General features: G+C 39.3%; 1 protein-coding gene across 1 annotated transcript in view; it reads right to left on the bottom strand.

Annotated features, from left to right (window-relative positions):
• LOC140244771 (thialysine N-epsilon-acetyltransferase-like) overlaps positions 1-11311 on the bottom strand; it is a 31011-nt gene extending 19700 nt beyond the window's left edge. Inside the window, exon 1 of the mRNA XM_072324390.1 lies at positions 11089-11311. Coding sequence (XP_072180491.1) covers positions 11089-11202 — 114 coding nt within the window. The 5' untranslated portion in view covers positions 11203-11311. The remainder of the gene's footprint in view (positions 1-11088) is intronic.
• Between the last annotated feature and the right edge of the window lie 12283 nt (positions 11312-23594).

Raw genomic sequence — 23594 nt, 5'->3', positions numbered from 1 at the left:
ATTGTCATCGAATGTTCCTCTTCGCTATATCAAAAATTACAAGTTCATGTCCCAGGCACCAAGAAGCCAAAACTTTGGTTGCATAACCAGGAACGTCTCGAGGTTAGATTATCTACAAAAAAAAAATAAAAAAAATAAAATAAAAACAAATAAATAAATAAAAAATCTACGTGTAAAAGGGGATGTGGTCTTCTTCTTTTTTACCCCATTAACTGTGCTTCGGGTGTGCTTAAATGTCCAAGCAAGTATCCGTTCCGTTAAAAAGATAAGTGATAATGGAAATGTGCGGGCATGGCCTTTGAAGAAAGTGATCGAGTGAGAGAAAGGGAAGCTATATCTGCAAAGCATGAAATCCCTCGTGTAAAACGATATTTGATCCATGCGCTATTGAAGAACTCCATTCATGTACCTGAAAATATATCCTGGCCGCTTCTCAGGGCTGTATTTCAAACGTAATCGTCAAGTCAGAATTACAAGCCAGATGATCGGAGAAAATGTTCCGCTAAACTAGTTTTTTCGCGTACATTCTTTCAGGACTGTGTAGAGTGAGAGAATACAAGCGTCAATGAGCTTGTAAAGGTATTATACAGTTATCAAACTTTTCATGTGGTTCGAACTTCAGACTGTGTACTTCAACAAATGAAATCGAAGTCGGACCACTACTTGCTAATCTTCGATAAATGCAAGCCCAGTCGTTCAGAACTGCCACACTTGTTCATTTCTTTTTTGAAGATGAGATCAGAGCCCCTTAAAAGTGTCTGGCGTTGCTAATTGATCTTAACTCTGCTGTTATACATTATGATGAATATCAAACAGTAACTGCTGAGATTTCAACCAAGTTGATGTTATGAAGCCGTACTGACGAGACTGTTTTGTCATAAATTGGGGCGAAATAATCGTTTCATCACTGTCCAATAACCGGATCAGAATAGATCAAATAATTCTCGTCTCATAATGGAGAAGGAACTAGAGAAAAAAAAAAGGAATATAAGATTTCATTTCCCTCCAGGAAGTTCCAAGGCAGGATGTACTGCATTCAAAGACACTGTTAAGCACTGATTACTTTATTGAAAACAGTATCCTATGGAACTTATCCCGCTGGATTAGATGATGATATCTTTGTCACCTGGATGAACATACAAATATATATATATATATATTTTTTTCATACCAGAAACATTAAGGTAAATGCGCGTACGTATCTTTAACAACTGACCTTGATCGTTGGTTATTCCAAATGCCTAGGATGTTCTCACGTAACGATACGGCTTTACCATAAGAACTACATCAGGTATTACCGAAAATATTTACGGTCCCGTAAACACGCCGCCAAGTGTCTCGTAGGGGCCCTATAGCACGGCTCCCGGGGAGAAGCGGATAAAACCGCCGAGTCTCCTCGCCGAAGACGCTTTTGAATGGAGGTTTCGTTCCAACTGTCAAGATGACTGTTACGATTATGTAATCTCATGTGAAATAGGGTCATTTCAAGACCTTTTTAAGCATTTCGATAAGAATGATAATTCAAATGGTATGAATTCAAAGCTCATAAAATATAGATATAAATGTTTCGTGTAAAAACAATGCGACAGATAAAGACGGCAGGATGCATCGTGCAACTTGTTAAAGGCATAATTTACCATTTGCAGATGAAACAAAAACCCAGCATTCGTGCTTCAAAATAGTTCTAGAATGTGAGTTAGGGATAGAAACAACCAATGTAAAAATTTGAATCAGTATAAGTGTTGTTAAGTATTGTTGAATATACAAAATGTGAACAATAGTTACAATAAAAAATGATCCCGGACTAAACCGTCTACAGTTATGGTTTAATAAGCAAATTTAGTGATATCTCCTTATAATTTATAAAATGGTAGGATGTTTTGTGATACAACTGACCTACACATATGCATCAAAAGTGATATCTTGAACATTTTTAAATTACTGCTCCCAAAGGTAAACAGTACCTTTAAGAGGTTGAAAGTCACCAATTTGACATTATCAAATTACGTCAAAATAAATGATCTGCAGCGGCCGATCGTCACTGTACCTTAGCCTTTTAGGTGAACTCAAAAGTAAAATCAGCGCAAGGCTGATATTCATTTTACATGGGAAAGTAAAGTTTCATTTTTCTATTATCATCATTATTATTTTACGTACGCTCAAAAGACAGTCGTTATGTGGCGGGTGGTAGTTAATAAAGTCTTGGTAAACTAACCGTGCTAGAACCGGCACTTGCCAAATACTAGATCCATTATTGATCACGGCGGTGCCGAGACAGGTGTCAAACTAGACCTTCATTAATAATCAATGACAAAAGACCCTTAATGAAAGTGACATAGCCGTGTCAATCTTCATTCAGCTTTCACATTGGTGGCAGGTTCCTTTGGCGTGTTAATGTAATGTAACCCCTATACACACTCATTACATGATTCATGGATTATTCAAAGTTATTTTTGCGTGTTGTTTGAACACGTTTCCAACTTTCTTTTTCTTTTCTTTTTTCTTTTGTTTAGCTCTCGTCGTATGCCCGTCAGTGCGCATTTCACTGCCTGCCTGAGATCCAAACTCGCACAGATACGATGTTGTCAACTAATTTTGTCCGGCGCCTCATTCCCTGAGAAACTAGGATTTTTGCATTCGTTGCTTTGGAGACAGGCGTCTACCTTTTCCCGCGTAAATAAGCTGCTGCAACAATTTCCATTCTCAAGCGTTTCTATATGCATATACAAAGATATAAATAGATAGATAAATATACCAACATGAGCGCTTGTATCTTGAAGACGCTGAACTCCATAAGGGAACGCAAAGTACACGTAGGGTGAACTATTAGTTCGATGAATAAACTGGTTTTCAGCAAACGTAGTTCCAGGGACCTCCCTGGTAGTTCTCCACGCCTGGGCCTTGGATCAAGTAACTACAAAGCACAGTGCAGTAGGCAGGTTTTCTTCGTTAGTTAACCTAATCTGGAACTACTTGATGAGACATACGAAGACATATGATGAGACTTTCGAAGTTCTCGAGATCATTGTTGTACATCGCAAAAATATCCTTCAGGGATACTATTATCAGAGCAACCAATGTCTCATCAGCTGCTTGTCAGGGTTGCTGTCCAACCTTGTGAGTTGGAAGGGCAGTGAGAAAGTGTGGCGGGGCAAAAATCTGAAATCAAAATCATATTTTTGAACGAAATGACGTTATAATTGTGTTGTGTTGTAATGTGCATACAGTAGAGTATATTATTATAGTAGCTGCGCAATATAGACGTCCTTTGTTATTATTATCAAATAACAATAATAATAATAGTAGTAGTAATAGTAATAATAATAGTTATTATTATTATAATTATAATTATTATCATTATTATTATTATTATTATTAATATTGATATTAATATTATCATTATTAATATTGATATTAATATTATTATTATTATTATTATTATTATTATTATTATTATTATTATTATTATTATTATTATTATCATTATTATTATTATAATAAAGGTCAAATTTGGCATTTTAACAGTCACAAGTTGGGCTATGCATGTATAGACATTCACGCAATGCGCTCAAAATATCAGTCATATTATATCCGTTACAATGACTACCGGAGGGAAGGGGAGGGGGAGGGGAGGAAAAGGGGGTAGCCCTACCTTACAAATACTTCTGCACGCAATATGCATGCATTCCTATAGTCAATATTACTTCAAATGAATTGAACAGGTGACAAAACGGGCGTTTGCTACAAGGTTAGAATAAGAGCAGGCATCATATCTGAGACGAAAAACTCGTGTAGGCCTACTATATTGGATCGCATGCTGTAAGTCACATATGAAACCGTATCCTTGTGTCTTCATGATCTTAAACAGAAACTGAAAATGTATTCACAGGGGTTGCAAAGGTGAATCAGCGACTGACAGGGTAATGCTATCACCAGAGCCATGACATACGATAAAGCTATACAACGGTTCTGCACGTGATAAACCAATATACACGTATTGGATTTATAAAGAAATGGAATCGAATGAACAGCAAAATCTTCCTCAATTCCATTGGCATCGTGTTCACTAAAAAAAGTCTTGATTTCGTGTCAAGGGTGTTGTTGTGAGAACGAACATCGATTTTTCCTTCCAGCATAATTTTTTGAGTCAGCCTGGTATACAAACATGAGAAGAAGGAGGGTTTGTTTTGCAGGCATTGGAAAGTTTGCAATATCAAAGTACTTAAAAGTAACCAAAGACGAGAAAATAATATTTCACGACTTTCCGACCCTGGTAAAAAATTTCACAGGCACATGACCTCGATCTCCTCGATCTAAGATTGTAGAAACTTCAAATCGCACTGTTTCCGAAGTATTATAAAATACATTCGTTCAATTTCCAGGTTGATTGTATTTCATCTAGGTTCCCCTAGCTGTGTGATCGTCTTCCACATCATATATAGCTACGCTGACAACATCACCTAGCCTATGAGCATGCGATCCCTACTGGAAAGAACACAGTGTCCCACAGTGTGTTCACAGTGTGGTCACACAGTCGACTTTGAGAAACGGAGATGATTTCACACAGTGGTTTGGTTTTCACAGAGTGTTCACATGGCAATGTTCCGCGTCACACTGTGAATTGATGATTCACAATGTGTTCACAATGTTTAAAACGCTCGAATTTAACAGTGTGAAGAGATTTCACACTGTGTTCACAATGTGTTCACATTGTGTTCACATTGTGTTCACACTGTGTTTCTCACGTCCACTGTGGGACACTGTGTTCTTTCCAGCAGGGATGTCACTGGACTCAACAATCTCTCAATGTCTTCACTTGTCTTTTATATTGAACTGATGCTATTTCTGGCCGATCCGGCAATATTTACTTATCCTGACTTCCTGTCCGAGATGATCAGCAGGTGAAAAAACCACGACCGCATTCGTGAGTTAAGAATGCCAGTGTCTAGGCACTTCTGGTTTTAGTGGATTACTCGTGATTACTCACCGGAATTAACTATAGGAACGAACTCGTAAATCTCCAAAGAACTGTTTGAATTCACAAGTTTTGCAAAAAGAAAGTGAGCAATCCTATAACTTCTCGCTGGTCTTTACAATCACTGCATTCTATCAAAATTTGCCCGTGTAAAATAACAATGAAGAGAAAGGCATGTGGTCCTCTATCCGTTTTGCCTTCACATCCTTAGTTCTTTTTTATTGGGGGGGGGGAGGCGAGGAAATGCATCGGGATGGGGTGGGAGCTATAGCCTCAGTCAAGATGATGCACAGCAGTGTGTGGACTGATCAGGTCGAGCTCTGAGAGCAATGCCTGCTTGCAATCTGAAATATGACTTGTGGATGTTGATCGTATTCTAGCGAGAAAGAAACACAACTATAACAAGCAACGATGATTCCCCCCCCCCCCCCCGTCAGTATCACTTATTTCACAGACCCAATCCACTCACATCTCCCTATCCCTTACCCCCTTTTCTCCCCACCACAACCTCATTTGCCCTTTCGAGTTCCATCGACATAAGTCGCCATCATTTCTTTTCATTCGCAAGCATGACAGCATGGTAAATAAAGGGAGTTTTTCATCTAGTACGTACCGGGCAAGTCAAATCATTGCAGTTTCTCGGTCACTCATAGATGTGTCAAGAAGTCGGGACAAAGGCATGATTTTTTTTTTTCAGGATTCCTCTTTGCAAATCCTGCCAGTTTTGGACGCAACTTTGACGCACGAAATTGTGACGCTACAAATGGTTTATATTTTCATGAATAGATTGGAACTGTTTGCTAAAGAATGCACCCGCCAAAGGCGAGATGACGCCGCTGAATTTATTCTGATAATTATGTCTACTTCAGCTTTGCCGTTGTCAAACTGAAGGGATTTGACCCCACAATTGTAGAGGAGAGCGGGGCGCGCCACAATGGTGATTCTGGCGCGCCGAACCGATTTTCATTGAATTTCGGCAAGAGATCCAAATGGTCATATAAATTGCAGGTGTCACATTCACAATTCAAGCTGCAGCTCTGGTTCGACCCGTGTAACATTCAAAAATGTGCGTTGACCCTCTGGAGGACACAGAGCGTCACTCGGTCGCCTTCCAATCCTGTTTCAGTGTCTCCTTTCCACTCCAAATGTCAAAGACCCTAAAGAGTGGGGATTCGTGGAGTGAGAAGGCTGGCCCGGCCCGGCCTGGTTCGGATATATTCGAGAATCCCTTTGACAAATTGTGTAAAGGCTTATTACTGATCTCTGTGTAAAGATAAAGCACACACACACACACACAGCCAAAGAGTCGACCGTTACCGATGAGCGTACGCTTCGAAGCATATACGTAACATTCGCTGACCGGTGCTAAAATACGTGGTTTTTTTTTGTTTTGTTTTGTTTTTTTTTTAATGTAGGCCTACCCCAGGGCAGCGAATGAACCACCCACGAATCCCACGCTGCAGTAGAGGAAATATTAGGTAGGCCTATAGGATATCTGTACTTCAATTAAAAGTTAATGTGGGGCAACAATGTTTCCCGTTAAGTTCATCGCGATGTTTTGGAAGGGGGAATAGCGGGTCTCTTGCAATGTATTGTAGGTAGTCCGCATCGAAATCAACTCTGCTCCTCATCGCGTATAAAACAAATCAAATCGAGGCCTTGCGTGGAACCAGGGAGGCGAGAAGAAACACATCCCACACTGTCTACTTATTCATCGTTTATGAAGTATAACGGGGAGACAAAATGATACAACTTGTCTTCTGTGTGGAGGCAAAAGAATGCGTATATGGATAAGACACTCACAGAGAGTGTGAGACACACACACACATACATACATACATACATAAATACATACTACACTACAATCGAAATCAAATCAATTCAAATCTGGGTATATGCCCCTATTTGCTATTGGATAAACTTGTTTGTAATTTGAGCTTAGAGTAAAGCTTGACATTTTTTTTTTTTTACTGTAAAATGTCACAGGAATAAGAAATTACATAATAGTTAATACAACTTACAAGAGAGACAGGGAGGGGGAGAGAAGGGAGACGAAGGATCGGGGAGGGGTGTAAAGATGGAGGAAGCCTGAAAACTGTCATGAATGAGCAGCTACCGTTTACACACTAATGCGTTTATTGGGTAGACACTGTTTGGGTGAATCATACAACCTGACTTCTAGCTTACAAAGCCAAAGCTGACAAAGCCGAATATCGTCATTTTAATTAAGCGCAAAGCCTGCCTCATGCAGAGTATGGCCTTTAAAGGGTGTGTACAGTTCTGGTAGAGGTGAGGATTTAGCTTTTAACGTTTGGCGAGATACCCAGAAACCACTCTATGAGATGTCAAAGAGTATGCAATTCTTAAAAGGGGTATCAAAACTTTACTTGATGAAAATCGGTTTTGAAATGGTTGAGATATCCAAAAAAAAAGGTGAAACAAAGATATCCTAATAAAAGGCGTGGCCTGTCGCCTTTTATTATCATTTTTTTTTTGATATCTCAGCCATTTGAAAACCAATTTTCATCAAATAAACGTTGAATCCCTCTTACAATTACCTGCTCTTTCATATTTCATAAGAGGTTTCTCATTATCGCACTTAGGAATGTTCAAAACATGAATCCCCACCTCATCCAATACTGTACAGTCCCTTTAAAAATTAAGTGGGAGGGGGTACGAACATACGGAAACGGGGGAGAACAGAACGGATGAGGGGAGGGGAGGAGACAGTGGAAGGGGAGAGCGGGAGGGAGGGTGAGAGGGACTATTATTATTTGAAGCATGTGCGATAGCGTTGAGTCGCGGCTACACATGTTTTGTTGTCACGCGATAGACAGTGACTTGTCAATCCATTCACCGCGTAGGGGCTCTGACGTATTACTCCTACACCACTCCATCACAAGCTTGCTTTCCATTCACTAATACCTCCCCCTCTTCGATAAAACTTATCGATTTTTTTTTCTTTGGGGGGGGGGGGGGGTGGATGAGGCAGAGGGATGGTTGTCCCCCTTTTTTATGTACCCTCTTTTCCAATATGTCATCATTAATTTGGTTATGAATAGAGGCATTTGTGTCTGCGCTTTTAAACACTGTAAAGACTTCGTAGGCAGGTTCTTTTATTATTGCCAAGACTGAAACCACTGATCCATTCCACGTAGACGCCATACATACCTACATTCCTGATGCTCTTGAAGTTCTTAGCTAGAATACCACTTAACCGTGAATGAATCGATTCGTGAGAACCATTTTTTGATACCGCACTGAAGGAGATTTTCACAGTGTCATTCAAACCGAAATGTTTATGGCAATGTGGTTTTCACGGTTGTACCAAAGATAGAATATGCATGACAAACTAATTTGCAGGCTCAATATTCAAAATATCTCGAGACAAAATGAAACCTTCTGCTTTTGTATTACATGTACTGCAAGCATATTAATAAACTCGCCCGAATCTTCTCTAAAGAAGGCAGTCTCGTAGGATTTTCGCCCCATCTTTCATTCGTATTTGTGCTGTCTACTTTGTCTGAGGACCATTACTGACGAGAGAGAAGGCTAGCAGACCAGCCTGGTACCTTCTTGGCAAGACACGGCAGAACCTTTGGGGTTATATCGTCTGCTCGTGCTGAGTTTGCTGGGGAATGCGATGCGCGTTCCAGCCCTCTACCTGGAAGGGTAGAGGTGAGACGCTCACCAGCCTGCCCTGGCGGACTCGTCACTATCATCTCCGTCGTGGATGTTATGTCTTTTCCGGCGTTTGTTTGTTTCGGCGTTTGTTTGTTTGTTGTTTGTTTGTTTGTTTTTTGTTTGTTTGTTTGTTTGTTTTTTATTTGTTTGTTTGTTTGCAGAACTTCTCAATATATATGAACGGATTTGGTTGAAATTTTTGGATACACTTTTTGATGACACAAAGAACAGACTTTGAAATGTTGATAGTGATCCGAGTCAACGTCTTTGTATAGGATGATAATAGGAGGAAGTGACATAAAGCTGCTTGGAGGAGGTTGCACTCTCCGAGTGATTTTCTAGTTTTGAGTAGGTAGCGCGGTGTGGAATGTTTTACCTGAGGAACGGCGGGGTCCGACGTGAGGATTTGACGGAGCCTGGAGCCTAGGATTGGATCGGGGATTAAATAGATTACCCAGGGTAGATCCGGTAATTACTTCATGGATGGGATGTCTATCCGAGCAATTTGACACGGTACACTTGCGTTTGGGTCATGTGAAAAGGAAGAACATGTTCCCATTGTGTCATTACCAGCAATGTATTAAAGTAAGGAAGGCGGATAGCATTATATCATTTCAGAATGAATGCGGCAAACATACACTTAACAAGACATCTTACTCTCTGAGTTATTAACGGCACAGCCTCAAAAAACTCTACATTGATCGCAGGTCTTCGATCACTTTTGAGTTATGTTTGGGTTTTTCATGACACGCACATAAATATCCCGATTCCAATTGATTATTGTTCGCGCACTAATTCTAGGTATATTATCCATCTCTCCTATGCTTTCTCTCTCTCTCTCCCTCCCTCTCTCCCGCTCTCTTTGTGAATGCGGTCAGGATGCACACACGTTCGCTTGACTGATTGAATAAATATGATATATATTTTTATGTGGCTCTCATCTCATGCATCCCATCAATATTTTAGCCTGCCTTTCCATTCAGAAACCGACACGTATTGTTCGCAGCGCACAATGTGTCTCGATGGAGGGGAGTAGAAGAGATGAATAGATAAGAGTATAAGAAAAGTATTCAACATTCGTACAAAGAGATTTGCTATTGTTATCACGTGCAATGCCATGATCGGGTAAAATATAGATTTTTCTATTCAAGCTTCGAGCTCAGCAAGTTCAGATCATGTGGCCTAGCTGTACTTTTTCACATTTCACAGTTATTCTTAATTGTTGTATTTGGGTTTTAGATTTCTCCTTCCCGTTGGGCTGACAGATTTTATTACTATGACTATTTCTTCTAACAAGGCATAATTCGAATTTGTATGATAACATGCGCTAAAAGGAAAACATGTATTACTGTGACAGTCATGGCGCGAAAAAAAAAGCAACAACACGGAGTTGCCGATTTGAAGTCGTTTATGGGATTTCATCTGGAAATGGCCGATAAGTGACTTAAAAGGAGCTCGCAAACTAAACTCACACACTTACCATACTGTGCCTACATACTAACTTGGTTGGTGGAGATGGAGATAATCTATAATCGGGATAGATAAAAGGATCAATGCCAAGGGAAAAGAAATAATGTATCGATTTCTTGCCTGAGAGATGCACCTGTTACAATGAATCTTCTGAAGTTCGAGTTTGGATTGTTTCGACTTTTTTTTTTCCTAGAGAAGAAAGAGCGAGCGAGCGAGGTAGAGAGGAAATAAAAAAGGAAGAATTGCCTTTTACACCAATGCGCCATGACCCGTGAACCTCTTTACTGTGCGCCGCGGGTTTTTCGCACACACGCCTGCATTGACTGATGGCTGAAACATGGAGCTACAAAGGCTCCATGGTTGAAATATATATTTGAAAAAAAAAGGCCTGCGTCATGACAACACATTGTATCATAAAATGAGAAAGGTAAGCTTCATGCCACTTTTTAGCGCCTTTTGTTGACGATATTGTGCTTTGAGAGTCAATGGTGCGCGTTTGATAGCGTAAAGTCTCTTTGCATGGCATAACAGCGCAGACGAGAGAGAGAGAAGAGGAGGAAAGAGTTTAAAATGCTAAAGCGGATACATCCATTTTTATCAACCTGAGATATGTGAGATTCAAGAGGCTGAAAAAAACAACAACAAAAAAAGATTAATATTTAGGCCTATTATAAAGATGATTTTCATGAAATCTTCAAAATATATTTGTTATGTGACGAGTGCGGTATTATTGAAACAATGTGAGTTTTCTCTATTACTTTGATGATCTAATCTTAACAAAAAGCTTTTGAAATGGCATTTATCTGTTTCTGCATTCAAACTCTTCACTTTTTTTATAGAAAATGAGATTTAATGTTTCTCCGCACAGACATCAGATCTTAATCAGACAGAAAGATAAATAAGAACAGGGGGACACTGATTCGAATAAAGGAAAGATTTTGTCGGAAATAGTTTCTTACCTCGGTATTGTCATTAGCGTCTTTTCCACAATCCGTCTTATTGCTGTCCTGACATTCCAGGTGTGACATCGAAATGATCATCTGCGAAATCATAGCCTCCTTTATGGACTCCATTCTAATTATTTCTTCTTCTTCTTCTGGCTGAAATGGATGGAATATGAACAACTTATAAGTCCACTCTATGCAGTACAGACGTGAAGAGGAGATGAACGCGTATCAGTGGGGCCGTATCAGTCAGAGTATGAGTAGAGAAGTTCTACGCCAAGTTGTGCCGACAAAGTGATATTTTGGCAGAACCGGTGCGTTATATGTTTTTTTTTTTTCGTGGATTCAGAATGAGAAAGAAAGATCCTCACACTCCCAGGCTCACACGGTAACGGTACTCTCGAATGCTTGGTGGCTCCCTATTGATTTTCGGGTAGAAGGAACTGCTGACCTCCCCTCTCTGCTCCGTGAACTTCGTGACAATCTCTGCTGGATCCCTATTGGCGCGGTTCTTTTTATGCTCGCAGGATCATACTTCGGCAAGCAAGGCGGTTGTTCTTTTTCTGTCGTAGAGGGCGCTAATTCTATTAGCTCCTCGTTATCGGCGGAGACAACCATGCACCGACCAAACCGCATCCCAAACACGGATCTCTCTTTAAGATAACAGACATAGGCCTACGTAAGTATCTACACAGGCATAATCTGCACAGGAAGAACAATACCATAGCCGCCAACTCCAACACATGCCCCACCACACACCGCCTTCACTGTTTTTCCCTTCGCCAACCTGCATGAGCATTGAGTAATAAAATTCTGATGTCATAATTACGTCATAAATAGACCGTCTTCAGTACCACGTGTGGTTAAACTAAGGAAGTCCTAGGCGAGTCTTGGGTAAACTGACATATACCTCAGTAGACAGCATGCCCGGAAATGCATCTATAAAAAGATCGATCAATAATTGATTAACAGTCAGTAAATAGAATTGTTGCTAGTTGCTACCTGGATTTTGTTGTTGCTTGCCTGTTTTGATCGTTTCTTCTTCTTCTTCTTCTTCTTCTTCTTCTTCTTCTTCTTTGATGGCGGGGGTGTTAGATCGGCTGCCAGTCAAGGAGCGAATTTACTTCAAAACTAGCAGCACCCGTGGAAATCCACGGGTCTGAGGGCCTCTTATTCTTTTGAATTTATTTATATTCGTCGCGTTTTTAGTAGTCAAAAAGAAAGAATTTTACTATTTTCTCCTTTCTTCTTTTGCACCCTCTTCTATATACCCATGGCCATCCCCTCCTAACACCTGAGCTGAGGAGCCGGTCCATGGAATGGGACTTTAAAATAACCCCACTTGCTGTTATCACAGATCAACTTAGCAGCACCCGTGGAAATTTGAGGATTGTCTTCTTTGCCCAAAGATTCTTCCCGTCGAAGCACGGGGGGGGGGGGGGGTGCCATTGACATTTTGCCCTGCATATCTCCCCCTTCCCCATGCCATTCGCCCTTAGTCTCGACGCCCGTTGAAAAAAAAACAACAAAACAATACATGAGCCCTATCTGTCCCCAACGCACACACATCTTTTCTCTTCATGAAAAAGCTGAAAAGTGGCGTATGTCATGAATAATATTCATTTTACCATGTACGTCATAAAAAAAAATACAACCCACACAACGACAATATGTTTACATATCCTCGCCCGTTTATCTGCTTCAGACTGTACATTATCATTATTATCATTATTTTATGAATACTATTATTGTATCATCATTTAATAAATATTATTTTGGGAGGGGAGATCCCATAGTCATTACAGGTTTAATAAGTAGGCATCCGTGGGTATTTATTCATATTATTTTTCGCCGCGTTTTTAGTAGTCAGAAAGAAAGAACTTTATTATTTTCTCCTTCCTTCTTTTGCACCCTCTTCTACCCATGGCCATCCCCTCCTAAAACATGAGCTGAGGAGCCGGTCCATGGAATGGGACTTTAAAATAACCTCGCTTGCTGTTATCACAGATCAACTTAGCAGCACCCGTGGAAATTCGAGGATTGTCTTCTTTGCCCAAAGATTCTTCCCGTCGAAGCACGGGGGAAGGGGGTGCCATTGACATTTTGCCCTGCATATCTCACCTCCCCCATGCCATTTACCCTCAGTCTCGACGCCCGTTGGAAAAAAAAAAATACATGAGCCCTTTCTGGCCCCAACGCACGTACACATCTTTTCTCTTCATGAAAAAGCTAAAAAAAAAAAAATGGCGTATGTCATGAATAATACTTATTTTTTAACACATCATTAAAAAAAAAATCCCACACAACGACAAAATGTTTACATAATCCTCACCCGTTTATCTGCTTCAGACTGTACATTATCATTATTGTTATTATTATGAATACTATTATTACATCATCATTTAATAAAATTATTTTGGGAGGGGAGATGATAGTCATTATAGCTTTAATAAGTAGGCATCCGTGGGAATCCATGAGTCTCAGGGCCTCGTATTTTTTCTTTGATATTTCTTTTCCCACGTTATGGGAGAAAGAAGAATATTTTTGTCGTCATTTGCTCCCTCTTTTTTATTTTTATCATCAAAACTTGGTTTGATGCACTATAGAATCACCCATTTGATGTCCACTTGTAACTTCAAAAATTGGCGGTCATCAAAGCGAGGGTTTCCCCCGCGTCCGCTCGTCTCATTAATATTCATGTTTACAGCAGCCATGCAGTAAACGAATGAACAGAGGCGCGTGTACTCTGATATGGAATGGTACGATCGGCAAGGACAAAATTGAAGTGGATATTTAGCCGTCCTGAACAGTCCGAGTGCAATGATACCCGACTTGAATGCAAACTAAATGACGTACCTGAGCTACATAGTATCCTGCAGTTGTGCAAAATACAATAAAATAACAGCATTCGTTGTTTTCATTTGGGCGCGCCAATGGCGAACGTCGCTGTACGTAAATGCCCTTGTACTAACAATGACCGCGCCGTGTATTGTACCATTATGAGTGTCCATATCACGCGCACGCAGATAGTGTTTCGTGTAATCATCGTCAATACATACACAGGCGCAGGCCACACACTGGCATACCGTACCCGAGAGTACATTGTGTGCGTGCGTGCGTGTCCGCCGGAATATGACAGAGATTTCGCTGCACGCCATCATCTTTTTGACTTTAGTATCCCCACTGTCTCTGCAAGCTAAAATATGGACGATCGAGAAAGGCAGGAGTCCAGCGCAGGATCGGTGAATATTAAAACGCTCGGCTCTGACGTCACGCACAAAAATGCATTATGCATCTATCTAATTAATTTCTCTTTGTCGTCCTCGACGTCGACACGGAGGCGGAGCGCGGACGAAACCCGGTCCAAGGCACGTAGGAGACCCTCCCGCTGCCGACGGCACCGGTCTCGGGGGCCCGGAGCCGACGGCTCGGGAGGAGATAGACAAACCAGCAACGCCGGAATAAAACAGGAAATACATAAGGCCCCGACAACAACAACAACTTCGCCTTTTACTGTTATAGATTTTAACACAGTTGTTAAAGGCATAATTTACCATTTGCAGATGAAACAAAAACCCAGCATTAGTGCTTTAAAATAGTTCTAAAATGTGAGTCAGGGATAGAAACAACCACTGTAAAAATTTGAATCTGTATAATCGACGTTAAGTGTTGTTAAATACACAAAATGTTAACAATAGTTATAATAAGACTAAACTGTCTACAGTTACGGTTTATTGAGAAAAACACTGATATCTCCTTATATTTTAGGCTTCATTGCAAAAATTTTATATGGTAGGATGTTTTGTGACACAACAGACCTACACATATGCATCAAATGTGATATCTTGAACATTTTTGAAATCACTGCTACCAAAGGTAAACAGGGCCTTTAATGTACGTGGTCATGTTTCTCTACAGCAATAACAAACTATAGTCCGCCAAGAAACCTTGACTCTCAAAATGCTTTTTGTTTTGTTTTGTTTTGTTTTGTTTTGTTTTGTTTTTTCTTTTCTTTTGCCACCCCAGTAATATTGGCAAAGTTTTACTTACAAAGCAAGATTTTTCCAACCGGCAGCCGCAGAGTTATAGAGCAAACTACCTTGTAATCTTAAGCAGGCTAATACAAAAGTAGTTTCAAGATCCTCTTTTGAAAATGTGTTTCTTTAATAACAATGAAATAAACTCTGTGCTGTACATCAAGGCTTTATCAGTTTTCATCTCGTCTCGTCTCCTCTACTATCTCATGTCTATCTTCCTTTATTTCTATGGTTCCTTTCCTAAACATTCAATGTATATGGGGACACTAATTCATGTTTTGTGATATGCGTTTATTATCATTATCGTTATTGGATGAGGTGATCGGAAGTGGTATGATATCTGTGTTTGCACTGAGATTAAAAAAAAAAAATGAAACCCCGACCAAAGTGAAAGATTATGACCCACTTGAAAATATTGCACCTTGATCGCACCCATAGCTTCCCTCGAACTCCTCTCTTATATCTCCGGGTAACTAAAACCCCTCTTCCACATTGTTTACTCTTCATCTTCTCCTTCCACTTCTTCTTCTTCTTCTTTTTCTTCATCTTCTTCTTTACGATGGGGGGGGGGGGAGGTAGGAGGAGTAGTAACTGATCAGCACAACTGGAAATATTCATGCTGGCAGAGGCTTATGTTTCCTGGGTGCTTGATGTACGGTTATACGTATTCCTGGATGCTGTTCGTTATTCCGAAGGTTCGTCATTTCGAAGGTTTGTTAATCCGAAGGACAGAAGTTCTTTATACCTAGAGGTTCGTTAATCCGAAAATGAAAAAGGGTTCGTTAATCTGAACATTTTGTGGCGTTATTCCGAAGGTTCGTTAATCCGAAAATGAAATAGGGTTCGCTATTCCGAAGGCTCGTTTATCCGAAAATGAAATAGGGTTCCTTATTCCGAAGGTTCCTTAATCCGAAAATGAAATAGGGTTCGTTATTCCGAAGGCTCGTTTATCCGAAAATGAAATAGGGTTCGTTATTCCGAAGGTTCCTTAATCCGAAAATGAAATGGGGTTCGTTATTTCGAAAGTTCTTTGGTTAGAAATGAAATAGGGTCCATAACGAACCTTCGGAATAACGAGTGTTGTTTCATTTTCGATTAACGAACCTTCGGAATAACGAACCTTATTTATTTTCGGATTCTGAACCTTCGGATATGCCATCCAGAACAGATTTCAGAGTAACGGTAAGGATGTCCAAGGTACCTAAGTTCGGCACCTAAATATTTGTCTAGGTGCAGTTTAACATCTCATGAAAATGGAAGGATGAGGTCGAGAGCGTGTTCCTTTTCAAAACCACAATGTTGTTTCAGGTTAGTTTTTTTTTTTTTTTCATCTTTGTTAAAATCTTACATACTAATTGCGCATGGTCCATTTGACCCGGTGGAACATAGTTCCAAGCGGTGTATCATAAACCTTCTGAGTGTGCATACTTAACTTACCTGCATAATCTATATACTTTGATGTAAGTATTTACTCGTTGTGATAACATGTATACCTACGCATTGACTGTACAAATTGCCTGTCACATGCTATAACCAGACATACCCGCTTCAACAGCTAAATGGCGTCTGATCAGAGGTGATCAAGCCTTTGGTGTTGACGAAAGGATGGAAAATATCAACCTGTTAATGCAAGCCTCTTTGATGGCCGTTTTTTTTTTTTTCTATGAAACGAGGCTCTGGTTTTCCCCCACATTTTGGCACAGTTACAATGTACAAGCTGAATACATCGTATGCCGATGCCTTGCCATGATCGTTTTTATCTCCAGAGTTGTTCATTACCAATATTACTGTCGTTTCTTATGTGCAGTATGTGTACACACTGCATGTGTGTATGTTTGCAATTCAGTTCGTTAGTGTTTTTCATTTTCTCTCAACAGAAAGGTAGTATTAATACAAAGCGGGTCTAAACATTAAAAATCTATTATTGCTAACACGTTTTAAGTCAAGTAATGCAGCTAGACCATAAAGTTTTCATACAATATGTGCGAACGAAAGAATATGTATTACATATATAATGTATGTCATCATCATTATTTTGTCCGATTTCTTTGATCCTCAGTCTTGACAGGGCCCGAAAGCATGAGAATAAAAATCAAACTGTGAGGATTCAAGCTACGTCTATCGTCTCATCCTTTCTCTCACCTACACACGACTAAGATGCGACGGCCCAGGGGTTTAACAACTGAAAACACACCTTTCACACTATATATGCATAATAAAATATATTATAACTACGTGTATATGATAAAACAATCTAACATGAAATAATGTTCTGTGTCTCTTTCTTGGCAAATTTGCTTGCTTTTTTCCTCTCGGTGTCACACACATACATTATAATATGGGAAGGGTTGGCAAAGGACCAAGTTTGGAAAGCGCCCCTGCAAACAGGATGTATGTCACACTCCTTGTAGATTACGTGAGCAAATATTGATAATAAATTGGTTACCTTACCTGGTCTTTCAAGTATGCCTATATACCGACGCACAAACGCGCCTTCGTGCCATCGCATCCATGCACTCTAATGGCTGAAGTGAAAGGGATGGTACAGTATTGGTGGAGATAAGAATTGGGCTTTTAACTTTTTGCAAGATAGCAAGAAAACACTTATGATATAGTACAGAGCATACCATTTTAAGAGGAATTCAAAATTTATTTGATGAATATCGGGTTTGAAATGTCTGAAACATCCAAAAACAAAGTAAAACAAAGCGATCGTAATAAAGTGTGGGTCCCACATTTTATAAGAATCGTTCTTTTTTCTTCTTTATATCTCAGCCATTTCAAAACCAATTTTCATCAAATAAACGTTGAATTCCTCATAGAATTACATGCTTTTTTTTTCATATTTCATAAAAGGTTTCTCATCTCACCAAAAAAGTTAGAAATCTGAAATTAGGTCTCAACCAAAACTATATTATCCCTTTAAGGGACCAACCAATGTGCAACGAAAGCCACAGTTCTTGAATCCGTCAAAGCGTTGATGTTTTAGAAGAAACAGACCCACATTCTCGAATGGGAACGACGAATTTGCGACAATTTTCATGTAGACTAATACACTTAAGAGATGTACAGTGTTGTCACAATGGTAACTGAATAGTGTATTGTTGAAATCTATACAAAATAGTAATACTAGAATCTATTTTCAAACACAGTACACAATGTATGAGTATAAATTTTGAAGAAATCGCCGAAAGGTGATGAAATTTTGAAGCATACACAAAGAACAAATAAACCAAATCAGACAAATCAAATTTAAAAAATGGTAATATGTATAAATATATACATATGTCCTTACTATCTCACATTACCGGACACCAAGTTCATGTGAAAAGATTAAAAGTTAAAACACAGTCGCTTTGGTATCATGCGCTCATTTTTATAATCATGGAAGCGCGCTTCTCGCATCATCGCGGTCAAGGGAAAATAGGTATATAGGGCCTATTTTTTTATATCCTATATATCGTACTTGTCAAGCTATTTGCTGTTCTTGTTGCCATTACGATCAACTCATACATTGATGAAATTAAATGCAGTAGAATTTAACGACGTCCAGGACAAACATGAAGAATGTTAGCCTTTTTGCTCACTGGAACCTGCTGTCCTATGTTCACATGGGAAAGAAACTATCTGGCTTTAATGGATTAAAGATAATTCTATTACATGAACGTCTACAAAGAAGACATTTCACAAAAACATTTCAGGATTACACGCTCTTATGATACCACCATAACCGTAATTTTACTTGCCCATTCTTGATACTTTAAACATGCTGCATGAACCCTACTTATCAAGGTTGATTGAGGATTTTACTCAACTTCCTTTGCTGGAAATAACGTCTTTTGATTTGAACAGCAGCAGCAGCAGCAACAACAATGAACAAACAAGAGTGATGATGTGGTATATTTGATACAGCACGAAAACTATTGAGAACAAAATATAAATTCTATGGGAATGTTGAATTAGTTAAATATTTCACATAGTAGTATCACGGACGTGACGTCTGGCTGATTTCGTTGAAAATCTACCGACCATGCACTTCTATTCTACAATTTGTTGGAGATGGTCTCTGTATAAATCTATAGAAAACGGGCAGACGCGCCGAAATCTCTGCGGTTAACCCTAAATACATAATACAGTATAGGTACTGCTATGATCGATGATCAATGATCAAAAATAGAAAACACACTGGTGAATAAATGCCTTCAAAGGGAATGATTTCCCCTTTAAAAGCATGAACCTTCGACTCTGAGTCTAGCGAGGCAACTTGGCTGTACAAACACCTTGATAGAATTCTGTGTTCACTTCCTAATCATGCTCTGCCATGGTATATACATGTGAACCGTCAATATTTGCTCTTTCCTCAAGTACCAGCAACAATCACATATTTATTAGTCTGATATAATCGTTATAAAGCTCAGGAAGAAAAAATTAGTCTTTGTCTGGTACTCCTCCGAATTAGTGACATTTGAACCCTGAATGACGTGGGTTTGAGAACCCTGTTTGATATTAAAACGTAATGACTGAAATCAGGTCAGTTGTAAGACATACCACCTTAATTGCTCCTGCACGTTCTGTGATAAAAGCTGTGTCATTGGTAATCGAGCAGAATTACATCTTTGCCAGCATTTATGAGAAAATGACGGTCCAGAGAGACTTCGGGGCGTCAGTTTGAGCAAGTTGATGTCACAAATCTATGTCATTGATCCAGTCTACTGACGACTCAATCTGGTGGCAGATCATTCTCTGAGTAGGGCCATTTAGTGTTTAACAGTTAACGTACATGTATTTGACAACATAATGATGGCAAGCTTTAGCTCTGCGTCGCGAACGCCAAGACGACGTTAATTATGCAAAAATTGGTGTTCTGCGCATTTGCGAGACAGCCTGACTTTGTTAATCTATAATTGTGCGATAAACATAATTATGTAATGGAGCTAGATGAGATGAGAGATTTTTCCTTGTAACAAAACAACTTGAAAAGAATATTCTCAAGGGTTTACTCACAAAGGAGGAGGGGGTGGGGAATTAGGTAAAAGTGCGGGGGAGGGGTACAAGTTATGAAGACGAATGAGATCATAAATGACACTGTACGGGAATCGCTGCAGACAGCTAATGACTGACAGCTCCTATACCTGCAACAGTGTCACCCGATTCTTCTCTGGGGGTGACGTAAGGTGGGGATGTATTAAAGGTGCCGCATCTTTTCCACTGGGAGCAATGACATTCAAAAAATGTTCAAGTTATCTTATTTGATGCATGTGTGTAGGTCAGTTGTATCACAAAACATCCTACCATACGAAAATAAAGCCTAAAATATAAGGAGATGTCATTATTTTCCTCAATAAACCTAAACTGTAGACGCGATTTTTTTTCTAGATATCATTCTATTATTACTCTAGTTCACATTTTGTATACTTACAAATATTTAACATTGATTACACATGTCTAATGCTTTTACCTTGGTTGTTTTTATCCTTAACTCACATTTCAGAGCTACTTTGAAGCACTAAAGATGTGTTTTTGTTTCATCTTCAAATGGTAAATAATACCTTTAAAAACAAGCAATCGCCTCACATTCTGTTTGATGGGCGTAATGATTGAAATCAGGTCAGATGTGAGACATACCTTAATTGCTCCTGTTGGATCATTGCATCCTGTCTATCATTAAAACCGTGTCACTGGTAATCGAGCAGGAACACCTTTGCCAGGATGAGAATATAATGGTCCAGAGAGACTTCGGGGCGACGCGTCGGTTTGAGCAATCTGATGTCACAAATCTATGTCATTGATCCAGTCTACTGAAGACTCAATCTGGTGGCAGATCATTCTCTGAGTAGGGTTATTTATTTGACAGTATTATTTGCAATAATGATAATAATTATGATGATAAAAACAATAATGATAGAAATAATAATAATAATAATAATAATAATAATAATGATAATAATAATAATAATAATAATAATGGAGATTTTTAGATCTGCGACGCCACGACGACGTTAATTAGGCAAAAATCGGTGTTCCGCACATGCGCGAGACAATATTGTTAATTCATTGTGCAAGACGGGAGGCTGCGTTGCCTTTGTTTAGCGTTCGCGTCGCAAATCTGAAACTCGCTATATTGTCTGCAGAAAGACATTGTCTATTAGAAATCATTAGAACGTTGTACATGAAATAAAGGACATGGAAAAGGAAATGAGCACAGCACACATTGTCTTCTCCATATCCGTTCATCCTAGAAATTACCTCTATACCCACCAATCTCTTGCCACTAGCTCCTGAAAATTGCGGCTTACATTAACTGGTTAGACCTGGCAGACTGTGCTTGTTTTATCCATTAACGAAAACAAAATTTGAGGTTGGTCAAAGAAGCTGACAAAAGAAAAAACCCCACAAGTCCATTTGGGTTGAAAGTAATGTATGAGAAATGAGATTCACAACGGATTACATGTATGTATAAGATTACCAACTTTCCTGTACAATTTAGAACCTAAAAAGAAACAGTGATTAGTTGAAACCCGACATTACCCGAGATCAATTATATTGTTCGCACTGATTCTTGATAAACGCTGCATGTGGAATAAACTAACGTTTCGTTTTCAATTTCAATATATTTCTGTTTTTTTTTTCAAGAACGTAATTTACAAACGAAAATAAAACTATAACACATAGATTTAGAGACTGATTAAAGTAAGATTTCTAAGGAAAGCACATTTTATTTTAAAAAAAAATCAATAAATCAATCTCATACAATATACAGTAAATTGGTGCATTTTCTCTTCCACGGCGCAGGGGATGTCACAATAAACGTATGTAATGGTGCTTGATGAGATGACAGCCCTTTCCTCAAGACAAAACAGCTATATAGAAAAATATTTTCAAGGAATACAAGTTATGAAGACGAATGAGATCATAATGACATTGTACGGGAATCGCTGCAGACAGCTAATGACTGACAGCTCCTATACCTGCAACATTGTCACCCAATTCTTCTCTGGGGGTGACGTTAAAGGTGGGGTGTGTTAAAGGTATGGCTTGTTTTCCATTGAGAGAAGTGATTCAAAGAATGTTCGAGTTATCTATTTGGTGCATGTGAGTAGGTCAGTTGTATCACAAAACATCGTACCATATAAAGAATTTCACACTAAAGCCTATAGAATATAAGGAGACGTCACTATTTTTCTCCATAAGCCATAGCTGTTGACGGTTTTTTTTTTTTTTTTTTCTAGAAACAATTCTATTATAACTATTGTTCACATTTTGAATATTTAGGCTACGGTCACAAAGGTTCGTACGAACGATACGTTCGTACGAATGTCATTGTTCGTACGAATTCTGGAGTTCGTATAGATTCGTAGATGAGGCACAGATTCTTACGGCCTTCTTACGAATTTCGGACGAACACTGTTAAATTCGCAAGAACAACTTAAGACCTTTTAGAGAAACGAAATGATTTTCAGTTATACAATGGCTCTAGAATTCGTACGTTTTTCGTAAGAATGCTTTGAGTTATTCTTTCGTCAGACTTATGGCCATCTTACGATTTCTTTTTGTGGTAAGGTGGTCAACTCACGGCACTTTCAAGTCATTCGTAAGAAGATTTTACGATTTTTTTTTTCTGTATATTTTGTCGGGTTCTTAAAAAGACGCTGCCGTGTCCTGTCGAAAATTCTGTAACAGTTGAAAGTTTCATACTTCAAGGTGGCAGTAGTGCCAAGGAGACTATAACTACAGCTGCATCTGAAAGTAGAGAGGAGGAGTTTGTTGTCACTCCTTCCCCCTCATCTCCCTCCTTTCTTTTCTTCCCCTTCCCCCCTTTCCCTTTGATTGCCTTCCCTTTTGTGCCCATATTTAACAGAGATGATTTCTGGTCGAACACTTATAGAAGAGAGTGAGGATCTGAACTTCTCGCGTTTGGCTTTACACCCCCTAAAACTCAACAGTTGCACAAAGTGTACCTACGTCTTACGAGTCCCTTACGAACGCCTTAAGCTACGGTCACAAAGGTTCGTACGAACGATGCGTTCGTACGAATTCTGGAGTTCGTAGAGATTCGTAGATGGGGCACAGATTCTTATACGGCCTTCTTACGAAATTCCGAACGCTGTTTAATTCGCAAGAAGAACTTAAGATCTTTTAGAGAAACGAAATAGAATTCGTACGTTTTTCGTAAGAATGCCTTGAGTTATTCTTTCGTCAGACTTACGGCCATCTTACGATTTCGTACGTGCAACTCATGGCACTCTTAAGTCATTCGTAAGAAGATTTACGATCTTTTGTATATTTTGTCGAGGTGTTTAAAAGATGCTGCCGTGTCCTGTCGAAAAATTCTGTAACAGTTGAAGGTTTTATACTTCAAGATGGCAGTAGTGCCAAGGAGACTACAACTGCAGCTGCATCTACAAGTAGAGGAGGAGGAGGTTGTTGCTCCAACTCTCCCCCTCTCGCTCCTTCCTCTTCATCTCCCTCTTTTCTTTTCTTCTA

Source organism: Diadema setosum, chromosome 21 (assembly GCF_964275005.1).
Source record: "Diadema setosum chromosome 21, eeDiaSeto1, whole genome shotgun sequence".
NCBI classification, from domain to species: domain Eukaryota; kingdom Metazoa; phylum Echinodermata; class Echinoidea; order Diadematoida; family Diadematidae; genus Diadema; species Diadema setosum.
Note: the sequence above shows the minus strand (reverse complement) of the source record. Positions and strands in the feature narration are given on the sequence as shown.